The 17,418-nt window shown below is 38.5% G+C and overlaps 1 protein-coding gene across 4 annotated transcripts in view; it reads left to right on the top strand.

The window, feature by feature from the left end:
* Nucleotides 1–17,418, top strand: part of NRK (Nik related kinase) — a 142,984-nt gene that overhangs the window by 59,614 nt on the left and 65,952 nt on the right. For all 4 annotated transcript variants that reach the window (XM_070066759.1, XM_008272834.4, XM_017349989.3 and 1 more), the window contains exons 3-5: nucleotides 6,440–6,496; nucleotides 7,798–7,869; nucleotides 16,197–16,322. In XM_070066759.1, coding sequence (XP_069922860.1) covers nucleotides 6,440–6,496; nucleotides 7,798–7,869; nucleotides 16,197–16,322 — 255 coding nt within the window. The remainder of the gene's footprint in view (nucleotides 1–6,439; nucleotides 6,497–7,797; nucleotides 7,870–16,196; nucleotides 16,323–17,418) is intronic.

Genomic DNA, 17,418 nt, shown 5'->3' with positions numbered 1-17,418 from the left:
CTGGAAATGACTACAAAGCATTGTTATATCACAGCTCTGTTCCTCAACTATGAGAGAATCCCTAAACTTAAACAAGCAATTTAAGCAGCAATTATTTTTCCACTGAAGAAGAGTGAGAACTAGAAGAATTTTCTTCTCCTTACTCTGTGATGCTTGTTAATTATTTTAGAAGAAGGATATTGTGTCATTTGTGACAATCTGAATGAACATGGAGGGCATTAGGTTAAGTGAAATAAACCATACACAGACCTACAAATACTGCTTGATCTCATTTACGTGTAGAATCTAAAAACTATGGACTCGTAGAAGCAGAGTGTGTATATGTATATCAAACCATCTTGTTATACATCATAAATATATACCATTTTGTCAGTTAAAAAAAGGCATTCTAAACATTCAAACTCCATTTTTTTAAGATTTTTGTATTTGAAATACAGATTTACAGAGAGAGAGAGAGAGAAAGCTTCTGTCATCTGGTTCACTCCCAGATGGCTGCAAATGCCAGAGCTGGGCCAGGTCATCTGGAGTTCCATCTTGGTCTCTCACGTGAATGGCAGGGGCCCAAGCACTTGTGCCCTCTTCCACTGCCTTTTCCAGGCCATTAGCAGGGAGCTGGATTGGAAGTGGAGCAGCTAGGATGCAAACCTGTGCCCATATGGGCTGCTGTCATCACAGGCAGTGGCTTAACCCACTATGCCATAACACCAGCCCTGCAAAGTCTATTTAAGGGAGCATTGCTGCATCAGTGCATCTAGTGGCTGCTGTATAATATTATAGATATTGCCAGTAGGAAAAAAAGAAAAAGGTCCACATTTATAATTTAAAGTGTCCCTTGTAATTTTCCTGTGTAATACTCACTAAGGACCATGGCAATTAATGATTTTTTTTTATTTAATGAGCATAAATTTCCAAAGTACAGCTTATGAATTACAATAGCTTCCTCCCCTCCGTAACTTCCCCCCCACCCACAACGCTCCCCTCTCCCACTTCCTCTCCCCTTCCCTTCACATCAAGATTAATTTTCAATTATCTTTATATACAGAAGATCAATTTAGCATCTATTAAGTAAAGATTTCCACATTTTGCTCCCACACAGAAACACAAAGTGTAAAATACTATTTGAGTACTAGTTATAGCATTAATTAAGCACCTAAGAGTAATTGTATATTAATTACAGAGTTCAACCAATAGTTTTAAGTAGAATATAAAATGCAGCTTTTGTATTGTTGTGGCTTCCCCCCCCCAACCTCCCTCCCTCCCGTGGCTTTCCCCTCTCCCACTCCCTCTCCCATCCTGCCCTTCATCACGTTTCATTTTCAATTACCTTCATATACTGAAGATCAACTTAGTATATACTAAGCAGGGATTTCAATAGGCTGCACTCACACAACCGAACCAGGTATAGGGTATTGTTTGACTAGTAATGTTGTTTTTGAGTTTCATAGTTAAACACATTAAGGACAGAGATCCTACGTGGGGAGCATGAACCCAGTGACTCCCGTTGTTGATTTAACAATTGGCACTCTTATTTATGACGTCAGCAATCACCCAAGACTCTTGCTATGAGCTGTCTAGGCTGTGGAAGTCCCTTGAGTTCACCAACTCTGAATTTGTTTAGTCAAGGCTATATCACAGTGGAGGTTCCTTCCTCCCTTCAGAGAAAGGCACCTCTCTCCTTGATGGCCTGATCCTTCTGCTGGGGTCTTGTTCACCAGGATCTTTCATTTAGATTGTTTTTTGGCACCGTGTCATAGCTTTCCATGCCTGTGAGACTCTCATGGACCTTTTAGTCAGATCCGAATGTCCCAAGGGTTGATTCTGAGGCAGGAGTGTTGTTTTGGGCGTTTGCCATTCTGTGAGTCTGCTGTGTGTCCTGCTTCCCCTGCAGGATCATTCTCTCCCTTTTGATTCTATCCTTTAATGAGATTATTTGATGCTATCTAGAATCTAAAACCGTATTACTTTCTTAGCATTCTCTATGTGTGGTTACAACCAGTGTTTTAATGTAATTTGTCATAAAACACACAATGTCACTATAAAAGGCACATCCTAAATACTGGCTTTAAGTCTGTATTTCAGTTTAGGGAGACAATCTGTTTATGATAACATGGCTTTCAGCTAAGATTACAATTTCTGGGGCCGGCACTGTGGCTTAGCGGGTAAAGCTGCCACCTGCAGTGCAGGCATCCCATATGGATGGCGGTTCAAGTCCAGACTGCTCTACTTCTGATCCAGCTCTCTGCTATAGCTTAGGAAAGCAGTGGAGGATGGCCCAAATCCTTGGGCCCCTGCATTCGCATTGGAAGACCCGGAGGAAGCTCCTGGCTCCTGGCTTTGGATTGGCGCAGCTCTGGCCATTGCAGCTAATTAGGAAGTGAACCAGCAGATGGAAGACCTCTCTCTCTCTCTGCCTCTCCTCTCTCTGTGTAACTCTGACTTTCAAATAAATAAATCTTAAAATCACAATTTCCATATAATCAATTAACCACAAGATGGCACCACTGAACAATTAGCTTACCTCAAGATGATGTCTAGATTGTCTAGATAGATGTTCAAGAATAGTGTCATCAGTCTTCCAAATCTATGTCAATCACCTATAATGAATAGCTTCGGAAAGAGAAAAATAGTCACTTTCTTACGGACATCACTTTAACCAGTTGATCAAGGTTAAGATCATTGATCATTCAGGATGATATCATGTACCTTTTATATAGTGTGATGAAAAGGGCACTTCACCTCTGATGTATTATGTCCTGAATCCCATAACCTCAGAATGATCATGATAAAATATCAGCCTAAACCAAATTTAAGGATATTCCACAAAATAAGTTGGCTAGTACTGTTGAAAGTGTCACAGTCATGAAAAATAAGAGATGATCCATCACAGATTAGAGGAATCTAAGGAGACAGGACAGCTTAAGTGGAACATGGAATCTAGGTTTGGGTTCTAGAAAAGTGGACATGAGTGAAAAAAAACTAGGGAAATCAGAATGAAGTATATAATTTACTTAAGAGTACTATACTGATACTTTTTTTTTCCAGTTTTGACCAGTGGACTGTAGCCATGTTAATTTGGTGTTAACATTAGAAGCTGAGCTGCGTGAAAGATATATTCATATATTAAGTAAAGTTATGGGGGGGAAGCCACTGTAATCCAAAAGCTGTACTTTGGAAATTTATATTTATTAAATAAAAGTTTTAAAAAAGATATATTCATATAGGAACTATCTGAACTGCCTTAGAAACTGCTTTCTAGGAATAAAAGTATTTGAAAACAAAAGTTTAAAAAAGTGAAGGTGCAGGGAGAGAACTCTGACATTGTATCTTAGTAGAAATTTTCCATTTTTTTCATCTATATACCAGATTTCTGCGAAAGCTTATATAATGGTGTGGCATATTAATCATTAATCACTCCATGGTTCCAAGACCCAGGTTTTTCCACCTGTATGCACAGTGAGCATGTTTTCAAACCCCACCTTAGAATATATTATCTGACAAAATAATTTGTACAATTTTCAAGTGAGAACCAATCACAGATATTGAGGGTAGAACTAAGATTTTTTTGTGTTCTATGGCCAAGGAAGGCACTTTTTAGTGACATTCAGATATCTCATTAATGTGTGATGTAAGTATGATGGAAGTAGATTTCAGATGTTTAAATTTTTTATTTCATTTTTAATCAAATCAAATAATGTACAGCCGACATCTTTGCTAACATACCAAATACTTTGTATTGTACAGATTAGTAATTTGTCCTGTCAATAACTTCTTGAAATCAAGGAAGGAAACATTGTAACTATTTAAGTGGTATGTGACACCCATTTTCCAAAATTCTGTATTTGTGCATACAGATGTGGAAAAAAATTTAACTAGAAAATTTTTGCATGAGTAATTGGGAAAATACCTTCTAAGACATAGGATTGAATAAAAACGTGAATATATAATCTCCCACAGAGTGACAAATAAATTTGGAGGGTCTACAACATATTGAGTCATTTTTATAGACTCAGTTTAAAACTATTTTTAACTCTCCAGAAAAATGTTACCTCGCTCTGTCAACAAAGGTTGCCCAAATTAAGACAAGTGACAGAACATAACAGAATCTCATGCTCCTTTGAAAAATTTAAGATCAAAAATCAAGCTAAACATGTTGCAAAGGAGGGGACGTTGTTGTAGAGCAGCCAATGACACCAGCATCCCATACCACAGTGGTAGTTCAAATTCCAGCTGCTCTGCTTCCAATCCAGCTCCCTGCTAATGCATTTGGGAAAGCAATGGAAGATGGCTCAAGTCCTTGGGCCTCTATACCCATATGGGAGACCTGGATGGCCCCCCTGGCTTCTAGCTTCAGCCTGTTGTGACCCTAGCCAATTCTGACTATTTTTGGGGAGTGGACCAGTGGGTGGGCGATCTCTGTGTTTCTCCCTCCCTCCCTCCCTCTCTCTCTCTGCTGCTCTGCCTTTCAAGTACATAAGTCTTAAAAGGAATTGGTTGTTTTTGAGAAGAGAAGAGAAGAGAAGAGAAGAGAAGAGAAGAGAAGAGAAGAGAAGAGAATCCTGATGCTGTTGCTTTGTGGATTAATAACAAACTCTGCTTCATGTCCATCTCTTTTGTAACTCTGATTTGCCTTTGGCATTTCCCCTCAAGATTTTAGGTTAAACAAATAGGTCTTGATGGTGGATTTTTTTTTTCCAATCAATAACCTGTAACTTCTTCCTTTCCTTTAAAAATTCTAGTCTTTGGTAGTTGGAATGTTCCACCTTAAACTGCTCTTCAGATTCTAGACATCTCATTGCAACTTGATCACTAATTTTAGAACACTATCTCTAATCAGGCCCAGTCCCTTGCTTAGTTTCCAGTCTGCTATCCTTGTGTACTAGTTTCTTAGGACTACAATGACAAAGTGCTACAAACCAGATAGCTTAACATAAAAGAAATTTGTTTCTGGGGCCGGCGCCGTGGCTCACTAGGTTAATCCTCTGCCTGCGGTGCCAGCATCCCATATAGGTGCCGGTTCTAGTCCCAGTTGCTCCTCTTCCAGTCCAGCTCTCTGCTGTGGCTTGGGAAGGCAGTGGAGGATGGCCCAAGTGCAAGGCTGGGAGGAAGCACCTGGCTCCTGGCTTCTGATCAGCATAGCTCCAGCCGTTGCAGCCATTTGGGGCATGAACCAACGGAAGGAAGACCTTTCTCTCTGTCTCTCATTGTCTGTAACTCTACCTGTCAAATAAATAAATAATCTTAAAAAAAAAGAAATTTCTTCTCATAATTTTGGAGTCTAGAATTCTAAAATTGAGGTGTGTGCCAGGCCATTTTTCCTTTGAAGGTTCCAGGGCAGGAGTTGGGGGTGGGGTGGGGAGATCCTTCCTTGTGTCTTCCTAGCATCTGGTGTAGCCAGCAGTCCTTGGCATTCCTTGGCTTATAGCTGCACCACTCTTAATTTCTTCTTGTCTTCTACATGGCTGTCTTCTCTGTGTGTGTATGTCCAGTCCCTCTCCCTCATTTCTTATAAAGACACCAGTCATGGACCACCCTAACTTGCTATGACCTTACCTTAATATGATTATATCTGCAAAAATCCTGTTTCCAAATAAGGTCACATTCAGAGGTTCCAGTTGAATCTGCGTTGGGTAGAGGCATTGTTCAATTCAGTACAGTACTATAATCAAAATCTTCTGCTAGAGATAAGGCATTTTTAAATTTAGTTACTCGAAGTAATATCAAAAGGAATTTTTGCTATGAACATGGCTTGAAATATATTTAAAAGGTAACAGCCACAAAGTAAGAGTACTGATTACAAACCTATGTGTTCATACTTTAAAATTATAAATATGTAACTTATATTTGCATCATGCTTTCAATGGAAAAGAATCTTTGAGAATGTATTCCTTTCATAAAGTCTTTGTTTCACAGGATTCAGGGACGTATTAAACAGTTTAGGGGCTGTTGAATTGATCATGATTCACTCTTCCCTGTGATCATTATGGCAAAACTTATTGCTGTGTAGAAAACTCTAATGGAAAGATATGTCTGCATGATGTTAAATTTAGAAAAAAAAATGTGTAGTAGGACATCACTTTTGCTATTTTTATTTGTAAAATGTCACTGTTTGCCTGGGTACTTTGCTGCCATACAAACCTAAAAACACTAAGTAAGCAATAACTTTAAATGGCCAATTAGGTCCACTAATTCATACAAACATAAAATTCAGAATTACTCCATCAACTTTCTTGATTTTTTGAGTGAAATAGTTAAGGTTTCTTTTTTAAAATATTAATTTCATATTTCTGCTTTCTATATAAAACCTTTTTGTTTCATCTGTGTATCATTTGTGTTTTCTAATATGCTATGTGTTTGACGTAATTTAATAGTTTTTACCCTGCTTCTCGCTAGTGGGATTATCTAGCACGAGTCTGACGTTTATCACCATCCTGTGTTTCAGGGACTTCATGAAAAGACTGGTGTGTTTACAGCTGTTAAAGTGATGAACGCTCGTAAGGTAGTGTTATATCCTGGCTGTATTCTTTTCCCTTAATGGACTGCATTATTGAATTTAAACAGCTCAAGATATTGTATTTGTTGCTTAAATCATTATTTTAAATAATTATATAAATTTCCATTTTTCATCGACTGTTATTTGTCTATTAGTTTATTATACTTAGTGATTTGCTATATTTCCACATAAAATACTTCACTCATACCAAAAGTTCCACGTATTTTAGTGTTTTAGAACTATGGGGGACATATCTGTACTCCTGTCTATTTCTAGTTGATTAAGTGTCGTTTGGGATAGCAAAGACGGGATTTTTCTCTAATATTGTGTTAATCCTGCTGTGTTTCTTCATACTCGTCTCTCTAAGGATTCCTTCTGAAAATTGAGGCCGTTAGATTCTCAATGACAGGTAGAAGAAAAGAACTTGTCAGAGATGTACACTTTTCATGAATTTTCTGACAGATGTGCAAGAGAGACAGTTTAATTGGCACTATTCCTGCTAACATTCATAAAGTTGTGTCAAGATTCATTACATATTGTCACAGAATTTGCTAAGCACTGATTTCTGTCCTCTTTCTTTAGCATGAATACCTTACTTTCTCAAGATAATATTAGCATGAACATAGCAAAGGTCGATGTTTTTTCACTTCATTATACCCTAAAGGAAAGTTTATATTTGAAAAACTGCTATACAGATTCACTGAACTGTTGTCAATGCAATACACTGTCTTTTCCACTTTCCACAGGAAATGAATTGCTGAAACTATTTAAAGAGTTGTATGCCTTTGTTTTCCTAGTAAATGTCAAATATTGCAAACTAATGTGAGTTTCAAAGGATTTTGAGGTTTTGTGGATTTATTTTGCCTTATAAACCATGGCTTCCAAATAATGAACTGTGTACTTTTGAGTGAAGACCTCTAAGATACTTATTTGCTTGTTTTAACTTGAGAGGTCTTGAATCACATGCAATCTACATTTCAGATACTCTGACTTTTGAAATATTTAAAAATCATGTTCAATGCATAGATGGCTAGTGATACTACCTGGTTTTGAAAGGGGTAAATAGCACTTTACTAACATCAAATTGTCAACTTCCCATTAATATGTCAGGTAATTCTGTTACCATGGATTTGATGCTAAGTTTCCATATATAATAAGAAATTGATTTTTTTCAATTAAAATTTTTAGTGAACATTGAGAGAACAAATAACCTTATCTTACTCTTCCATTTAGTGCCAAAGGAGCACAAAATTCTTAAGCATAAATCATTTTCAGAGTCTAATAACATTTTCTCCTTGGTTTTGCAGACCCCTCTACCTGAAATAGGAAAACGAGTGAGAGTGAATAAATATCAAAAGTCTGTTGGGTGGAGATACAGCGTGAGTACAAAAAGTTCTCATTAGCTCTCCCGTAATCTTCCCTATAATTTTCAACTTTCAATTTTTCCATTTGCATGGTATCATTGACTCTAGAAGGCTGCCACTAAAATGTTCTTGCTTGAAAGTGATAACATGTTCACGTAGATTCAGACACCGTAGTTGAATATAAGCACATGTCACAGCGGGACTCGGAAGAAATGGTCCCATAAACAGGAAGGTGCTGCTTGCAGGCCAGAGATTGAGTCTGTCTCCAGGCCATAGAATGCTGTAGCTGGGTAGCACAAAAGAGGAGCGATGGGGAGGGCTCAAGAGCAAATTTTGCCTTAAGTTGGCCTTGGTGAATTCTTTCTCACATCTTTATACATGGTGTTCTGGATGGAATGACATTTTGCTCGTTATGATTCTTTTTTTTAAAGATTTATTTTATTTATTTGAAAGTCAGAGTTACACACACAGAGAGAGAGAGAGAGAGAGAGAGAGAGGTCTTCCATCCGATGGTTCACTCCCCAATTGGCTGCAACGGCCAGAGCTGCACCGATCCAAAGCCAGGAGCCAGGAGCTTCCTCCGGGTGTTTCACACAGGTGCAGGGGCCAAAGAACTTGGGCCATTTTCCAGTGCTTTCCCAGGCCATAGCAGAGAGCTGGATCAGAAGTGGAGCAGCCAGGTCTCAAACCGGCACCCCATATGGGATGCCGGTGCTTCAAGCCAGGGCGTTAACCTGCTGCGCCACAGCACTGGCCCCACTCATTATGATTCTAACAAACATTGTATGTAAGCCAAATGAGGACTGCCCCTTTCTAAAAATTGTATGAGCAATAGCAGGCAGAAAACAAACTACTCAGCCTAAAAGTCTTCAGACACCTGGAAACTATGCCTGAACACCTGAAGAAGTATGAAGGTGCTTTCTATTTGTGGTGCTTTGAGTCCTGTAAAAGTAGTCTTTCTGATCCCAATTATTTACTGACTCTAGGATATGCTCAGGTAAAGATTATTCTCCTTCTCAGAACATGTTGGTGATGTGATCTGTTAGAGCATTGTGTGGTCCTAAAAGCAGAATTCCTGCTCTTATCAATATAATTCATTGATATGTTTTCCTACATTCCCCCCCTGCAGTCAACTATATGAGATTCCCTTTTCCCTCTCATTAAGAATAATTTTCCCTTAACACAATCACATTCAAAATAGTTTTAGTTATTCTAGAAAAAATATTGTCCAGGAGCTTCATGATCCATCTATTGAGTACAAGGCTCCTGTTTTGTTTATAAGGTATCTTGTGAGACAAAGTATATCCAAAAGAAACAGCTATAACAGGCAACATCATGCTTTGATGGATCAAGAAGACACAAAAGGGGCCAGCATTGTGGCACAGCTTCTTAAGCCATTGTCTTTTGATGCTGGCATCTCATATCAGAGCATCAGTTCACGTCTGCTACTGTGCTTCCAATCCAGCTCCCTGCTAATGTGCCTGGGAAGGCCGTGGAACATGACCCAAGTGCTAGACTAGAGTGCCTGTTACCCAAATGGGATACCTAGATTGAGTTCCAGGCTCCCATTTTGGGCTTGGCTCAGTTCTACTCATTGTGGTCATTTGGGGAATGTACCAGCAGATGGAAGATTCATATTCTCTCTCATTCTCTCCTCCACCCCTCGTCAAACACAATTAAATCTGTTTTTTTTTTAAAGAAGCCACAAAAGGTAAGGTATGAAAAAGAGAATTACTTGTTCACTTCTGGTTTCACCAAATATTTGTGTTAATAAAATTCGTTGAAAGATTTTCTGTAAGCCCTCTTTGGAGCTATTCCACAGTGAAAAGAATTTTGGTTCTAGAATTGGGTGAAATTACAAAGGAAGTTTTGGCATCCTTGAGCTGCCTCTTCTTGACAAAAAGCAGAATATTCAGTCCAGTCTGGGATCAGCTGGCTCTGAGCCAGGAAATGCTATAGCATCATATTACTGGGAGACGTGTAGAAGTTTTAAATTACTCTCTTGGCCTAATGGATATAATGTTCTTGTGTGTTTTTCACAGGCTCAACTTCCTGTTAATTCAGAGTGGCAAACACACTTGTGCTTTTCATACGTATTTGATTATCTGTTTGTTTTGGGGGAGTTTCATTTATATAGGAAACCAACTCCTAGAAGATTTTTATAGCTGGGGACTTTGAATTCTGTGATTATATATTTCAATAAGAAAAATAACTGCTAGCTAGTCAGCTAGTTAGCATCTCCAAATCATCTTGAATGTTTTGTATAAAAAGTATATGACTTGCTGCACAACTCTTAAATGTCAGGGATTTATAGAAGTAGCAATGATTTAGAAGTCCACAAACATAAGTTCAAATCCCAAGTCTACCATTAAATAGCCAAAACGTTCTTGGGAAAGTGATCCTCTTAGCTCTCTAGGCATCAGGTTCTTCATAGGCAAAGTAATACTACAAATACAAGCACATAGCTAACTAGAGCCTGGACATTTTCTTATTCTTTCTTGGAGACATGGATTTTGTAACCTGGAAAGAAAAGGAAGCTCCTCAAATAAAACTACCCAGCAGGTTGAAGGATGCAACTTTGCCCCTTCTTCTCTTTAACTTGTAATTTGTATTCTTGATATTACGCCATCAGCTCATTCCTAGTTATGATTCTGTTTATGAGTTCATATTCCTCTCGGAAGAACGTTGGTTCTTAACAGAAACTGTGAGCATCCAGCTAGTCCCTGTCGTTTATTTCTGTAAAGTGCCAGATATTGTTATTTCAAAGGAAGGCTACCTCACAAGGGAAGTAGAAAGTTGAAGGGTCTTCCATGGCATGATTAAAATCCACAAGATCAACTTTTACCTTTCTAGAAAAAGGTAACAGGAACTTGAAGGGAATTTATTGACTGAGTTTCCTTGGGAAGCTGAGATAAGTCTGGAACCTGAACTTTCATGTGATTCTCATGCTACAAGTTAATTGTTTTGTTTGTTCATGCCTTTATTAAACAATAAATAGAAACTGCCATCGAAGTTTCCAACTGGACAAATCAAGCTCCAAACCTATAAGAAATAGGTATTTAGGTTTACTTTCTAGTACTTGACTGTTTATGGGTAAATCCCCTGGAAAATCCTAAGAAAATGCCAAAGAATGTTTTCCAGCTGCCAACCATCACTCTGAACTTTCAAACTTTTTTTTCTACAATACATGTTATAAATCTGGATATTTGGGGGGTAGAAAAGTTAATTTACAAGCAAAAATAAAATCAACTTGGAGACACTACAGAACCTCATGTATCACTTTATATTTATTTCATAAGTATTTTGAAAGCCCAGCCACAAAATAGCTAAACATAAAAAGTAATTGCCCATTTTTCCTGCCAAGTCTTAGAGAATAAGCTAAGAAGCAAGGCGATAACTGAGTAGATACTCATTTCAGCAAAGAGACTTATTTCTTCAGATCATTAAAGCAGGGTCATTGAGGAAAAATGCTGAGAACTGAAAATAATTGGATTTAACTCCTTAATTGCTTTTCATGTGAATGGGCCCTTTTCTTTCTTTTTTTTTAAGATTTATTTATTTATTTGAAAGAGTTACACACACACACACACACACACAGAGACAGACAGACAGAGACAAAGACAGAGACAGAGAGAAAGTCTTCCATCTGCTGGTTCACTCCCTAGATAGCCGGAACAGCCAGAGCTACGCCAATGCATAGCCAGGAGCTTCTTCTGGGTCTGCCACGCGGGTACAGGGGCCCAAGGACTTAGGCCATCTTCCAGTGCTTCCCCAGGCCATAGCAGAGAGCTGGATCAGAAGTGGAGCAGTCCCTATGGGATGCTGGCACTTCAGGTGGTGGCTTTACCCAATATGTCACAGCATCGGCCCTGTCCTAATTCAAAGCCCAAAAGTTGTCAAAGGTATCCTTTTTCACTGGATTTATGAACAGGGAATGTTTGTATTTTCAATTCAAATTCTACAAGTATATTCACTTTGAATAATAAAGTATTCCTAAAATGCATATATAAATTGGACTTTAATAGATGAAATAAGAGAGCTTCTTTTTATTTACAATCAAATAAAATTTAGAGTTAATAGTAATTCAAAGCACAGTGGTAAATCCATTTTTTGAGCACAGAATCTCTTCCTGAGTCATCTCACATCACCTTTGACTCCATTAGGTACCGTCTTATATTCATCATTGCTGATGTCATTCATATATGTCAATTTTATTTCCTGTATGAGAGGTTTTTTTTAATTACTTATTTGAAAAGCAGAGTGACATTGCCAGAGGGAGAGAGAGAGAGAGCTTCCATCAATCCACTGGTTCACTCCACATATGGCTAGAATAGTCAGGGTTGGGCCAGGCTGAAGCCAGGAGCCAGGAACTCCATCCAGGTCTCTGACTTGGGTGGCCAGGATGCAGGTACTTGAGTCATCATCTACTTCCCAGGCACTTTAGCAGGGAGCTGGATCAGAAACAGAGTAGCTAGGGCCGGCGCCGTAGCTCACTAGGCTAATCCTCCGCCTTGCAGCGCCGGCACACCGGGTTCTAGTCCCGGTCAGAGCGCCGGATTCTGTCCCAGTTGCCCCTCTTCCAGGCCAGCTCTCTGCTGTAGCCAGGGAGTGCAGTGGAGAATGGCCCAAGTGCTTGGGCCCTGCACCCCATGGGAGACCAGGAGAAGCACCTGGCTCCTGCCTTTGGATCAGCGCGGTGCGCTGGCCGCAGCGCGTCGGCCGCGGCAGCCATTGGAGGGTGTGCCAACGGCAAAAAGGAAGACCTTCCTCTCTGTCTCTCTCTCTCACTGTCCACTCTGCCTGTCAAAAAAAAAAAAAAAAGTAGCTACGACTTGAGCTGGCACTCCACTATGAGATATAGTTGTCCCAAGTTGCATCTAGCTTAACCCCTCTGTGTTCCATGTATGTTATTTTAAGTTAGGACTGCCACACTTAAATGCATTAATCAATGATACATTCATTGAAAAGTTCCAACAAATTAAGTTACCGTTTTGTAAGCTTATGTTTTATGATATTGTCTCAAATTCATTGCACCTGTATATCAAAAAATGATTATTTTCAAATAGTTAAGAAGAAAAGAGCTTTTCTTTAAGTTGGCTGAGGAATAAGTTACTGAAAGATTATCAAAATCACTTGGTTAGGGCAGGTGTTTGGTCTAATTGTTAAGATGGTAGTTAGGATGCCCGCATTCCACATTGGAGTTATCTGAGTTCAGTACCCAGCTCTGGCTCCCAATTCCAGCTTCCTGCCAATAACAGATCCTAGGAGGCAGCAGTGGTAGGTCAAGTAATTGGGTTCCCATCACCCACTTGTGATACTAGGATTAAATTCTCATTCCTCAGCTTTGGCCCCAGTGCAGCCCTGACCATTACAGGCATTTGGGGAATGAACCAGATGAGGGGAGATGTCTTTCTGTTTGCCTCTTTCTGCCTCTCAAATAAATAAATAACTTTTTATTTTAAAAACTATTTTATTGTCATGGTACAGATAGAGCTGAAACCTAGAGATAATTGCCTCTCATTTCATTCCACTATAACAAATGTACTGGGGATAAAGGGGGCAGATATTTGTAGATTAGAGTAAAAACTAGAGAGAGGTTTTTAATTCTGATAGCACCCTAACTCGAACAAGAAGTAAAGTCATAAAGATACTCTGTCATAAAACTTTGAGTTTGTAGCCTTCTTCTTCCAGGTATTTCAAAGAACACACTCTCTCTATATTATCCCATTTAGTCCCATTAATGTTCCATAGACATAGGTAATGGCTGCCATCCTTCTCCATCATTTTTTAACATGAGTTGAAATTTGGGGAAATTAGTGAATTTCCTAATCTGAGCTATCAATGCTTAAAATCTAAGTTCTCTAATGCCCAGGGTAGGGGCTCTTTTCTGACTAATGTCACACTCTCTTCTGCTAGAGCTATCTCTTGAAGTTATGTATTCTACCTCAGTAACCTCATCCAATCACATAGCTTCAATATCACTATATAGATAATTCTCAAAAATAATACATTTAGGCCTGACCTGTTCTTGGAGTGCCAGACCCATATCTCTGTTCTATAAAATCTTATTCAGCCATAAAAACATATGCAGTTATTTAGTCATATAGAAATATGTATTTTACATACTGATTAAATCATGCAAATTGCAAAATGATGAGCAGAATGTGAGATTGCTAAAAAATTAAATGTCATATATATATGTTGATCATACCTTCAACCATTTATCTCTGTCATTTCTCTAGCTGATGAATTAGCATTGACAAATGTAGACTAAACTGTTAACATTGTTGGGGGAAAATGTTCAGTGAGGCTAGACCATTTATTTTTTTCACCGAACACACACACACATTAAACACATGTATCACTGTGCTGATACGAAATAAATTATCTTAAACATTGTCTTTAAAAATTCCAGTGCAGAACAATCCAATGCCTCTAAAATATAATAAATCACAAACTAATCAAGACTTGTGGTACTGGTTATCCACATGCAAAAGAATAAATTTAGACCCTTTCTTTATACAAAAAATTAATACAAAAAAATCAAAGTCCTAAATATACTAGCTAAGAAGGATAAAAGAAAACTTAGAAAAAAACATAAGGATCAGGATGTAGATTCGGCACAGTAGTTAAGATGCCACTTGAGATGCCTGCGTCCCATATCAAAGTGCCTAAGTTTGAATCCTGTATTTGCTTCCAATTCCAGCTCCCTGCTAATGGACCTGGGAAGCAATAGGTGATAGCCTATGACCCATGGGGGACACCTGGATTGAGTTCTTCACTCTTGGCTTTTGCCTGGTCCAGGCCTAGCTGTAGCAGGCATTTGAGGAGGAAAGGAGTAGATGGGGGCACACTATCTCTCTGCCTTTCAAATTAAAACAATTAGTTAAAAAGACATAAGAGTAGATCTTCATGATCTTTGATTTGGCAATGAATCCTTAGATATGAAACCAAAAGTATAAGCAAAAAAATAGAAGAAATTTACAAATTGAATTTCATCAAAATTAAACATTTTTGTGCCTCAAAGGACGCTACCAAGAAAGTGAAAGACAACTCACAATCTGGGACAAAATATTTGCAAATTGTCTAGAATATATGAAGAACTATTATAGCTCGATAATAAAAGACAACTGTTTCAAATGGGACAAGAGATTTTTTATTATACATTTTTCAAAGAACATATAATGAGCAATAACACGTGAAAAGATGTTCAACATTAGTTAACAGATTCACTAATCAAAACCACAGTAATATACTACTTAATACTCACTAGAACAGTTAAAATAATAAAACACAAAAGAAGTATTGCTGAGGGAATGGAGACATTGGAATTCTTATACATTGCTGCTGGGAATGGAAGATCATGTAGTCACTGTAGAAAACATTTTACCATTTTGTCAAAATGTTGAACATGGAGTTACAAATTCTAACAGTTGCACTCCTGCTTATATCCTCAAGATAAATAAAAACGTGTCAACAGGAAAACTTGACATGAATGCTCATAGAAATATTATTCATAATAGCCAAATACTGCTACCTGTTAGAATGCAGGTGAATCATATACTATGTGATTTCATTTATATAAAATATTCAAAATAGATAAGTTGATAAATTAGTGGTTGCCTAGAACTAGGGTGTGTTTATGATAGAATTGTATATATGAGTATGGGATTTCATTTTGGAATAATAACAGTGTCCAAAATTAATTGCAATAATGATGGCACAGCCGGTGCCGTGGCTCACTAGGCTAATCCTCCACCTAGCGGCGCCGGCACACCGGGTTCTAGTCCCGGTCGGGGCGCCGGATTCTGTCCCGGTTGCCCCTCTTCCAGGCCAGCTCTCTGCTGTGGCCAGGGAGTGCAGTGGAGGATGGCCCAAGTACTTGGGCCCTGCACCCCATGGGAGACCAGGATAAGTACCTGGCTCCTACCATCAGATCAGCACGGTGCGCCGGCTGCAGTGGCCATTGGAGGGTGAACCAACGGCAAAAGGAAGACCTTCCTCTCTGTCTCTCTCTCTCACTGTCCACTCTGCCTGTCAAAAATTTAACAACTTCATTCAGTAAAAAGTGTATATGTTGGCCAATGCTGCTGGTCAAGGGACCACAATTCTAGAACCACTGAATTAAAAGATCCTCAGTGTACCTTTTTCCCCCTCCCAAATTCCCAGTTAACCTTGGATCTGAATTCATTGACACTTCTAGTTGATTTTTTTTTTTACTGTGAATTGCTATACGATACAACGGGTTGCTACAGAATTCTCCTTTGTTGATATACTATAGTTTATCCATAGTCATTAAATTGCATCGCTTAAGAGCTTTGCTCTCTGTTCTTCTTTCCTAGGATGAGGAAGAGGATCTTCGTACTGAACTCAACCTTCTGAGAAAGTACTCTTTTCACAAAAACATTGTGTCCTTCTATGGTGCGTTTTTCAAGCTGAGTCCCCCTGGCCAGAGACACCAACTTTGGGTATGTTTTCAATTACTCTGATCTTATTCCGTAAGAGTAAGTCTTAGCCAAGGATGTACCTTTGTGTGAGTCGAGATGTCACTTTGGTTTACTTACAGGAAGACTTAAGTATTCAACCACCCAAGGTAGTATGGCAAAGTGCACTCTGATTCCTGGAGATAAGAGTGATAAAATATGGAAAGTAATTTGCGTGCCTGGTGGTATGAGGGAGGACTCATATGAACATTGATTATATGTAACTAAATCTTTTCAAATACAGCTTTACTGCTTTTAAGTTTGTGTAATCACTATCTTCAATGGTGTGGAGACTACCTGATGGAGTATCAAATAATAATTGGATAAATATCAGTTCTATTCATACTTGACATGAGCATATGGATGCATTTTAAGTGGTTGGAAAGTATATGTACTGAAGTATAAACATAACTCCTACAAGATGCTTTCTAAATGGGTATTTGACATTTTAGTCATGATTTGTTATGCCTGGAGGATCACAAATCTATGATCAGTGAAATATAAATTGTAGAGGCTAGCTGGACACTATGCTACATAAACCAGAGTTACCAGAATTTTTGCTTCTCTCAACTGTAAGATAAATAGCTAAATTGCAAGAAAATGAGCTTTGGTTAAGAACTTTATTAAAAACAGACTATTTGAACATATACTGGGTCAGTGTATGCGTAACCTCTGTACTTTCTATATTTTCATTTCCAATCCAAGTCAATGATAGTATTTTAAAATAATACTGAAAACTTCAAGGATCTTTAATTGTTGCTGAAAGGTTCTGTTACATTTTATATAATGGACTTTAGCAGAAAGGTATTCAACAAGAGGGTGAATTGAAACAGTGGTTCTCAAACTTCAGCATGCATCAGAATCTGGAGAGCCTGATAAAACATACATTGCTGAGACCACTCACAGAAGTCTCAGATATAGTAGGTCTGGCATGTGAGTCCAAGAATTTCCATTTCTTTTCTTCCTTCCTTCCTTCCTTCCTTCCTTCCTTCCTTCCTTCCTTCCTTCCTTCCTTCCTTCCTTCCTTTGACAGGCAGAGTTAGACAGTGAGAGAGAGAGAGACAGAGAGAAAGGTTTCCTT

Source organism: Oryctolagus cuniculus, chromosome X, assembly GCF_964237555.1.
Source record: "Oryctolagus cuniculus chromosome X, mOryCun1.1, whole genome shotgun sequence".
Taxonomy (NCBI): domain Eukaryota; kingdom Metazoa; phylum Chordata; class Mammalia; order Lagomorpha; family Leporidae; genus Oryctolagus; species Oryctolagus cuniculus.
The sequence above is the reverse complement of the archived record's forward strand: the minus strand, read 5'-3'. Positions and strand labels throughout refer to the sequence as shown.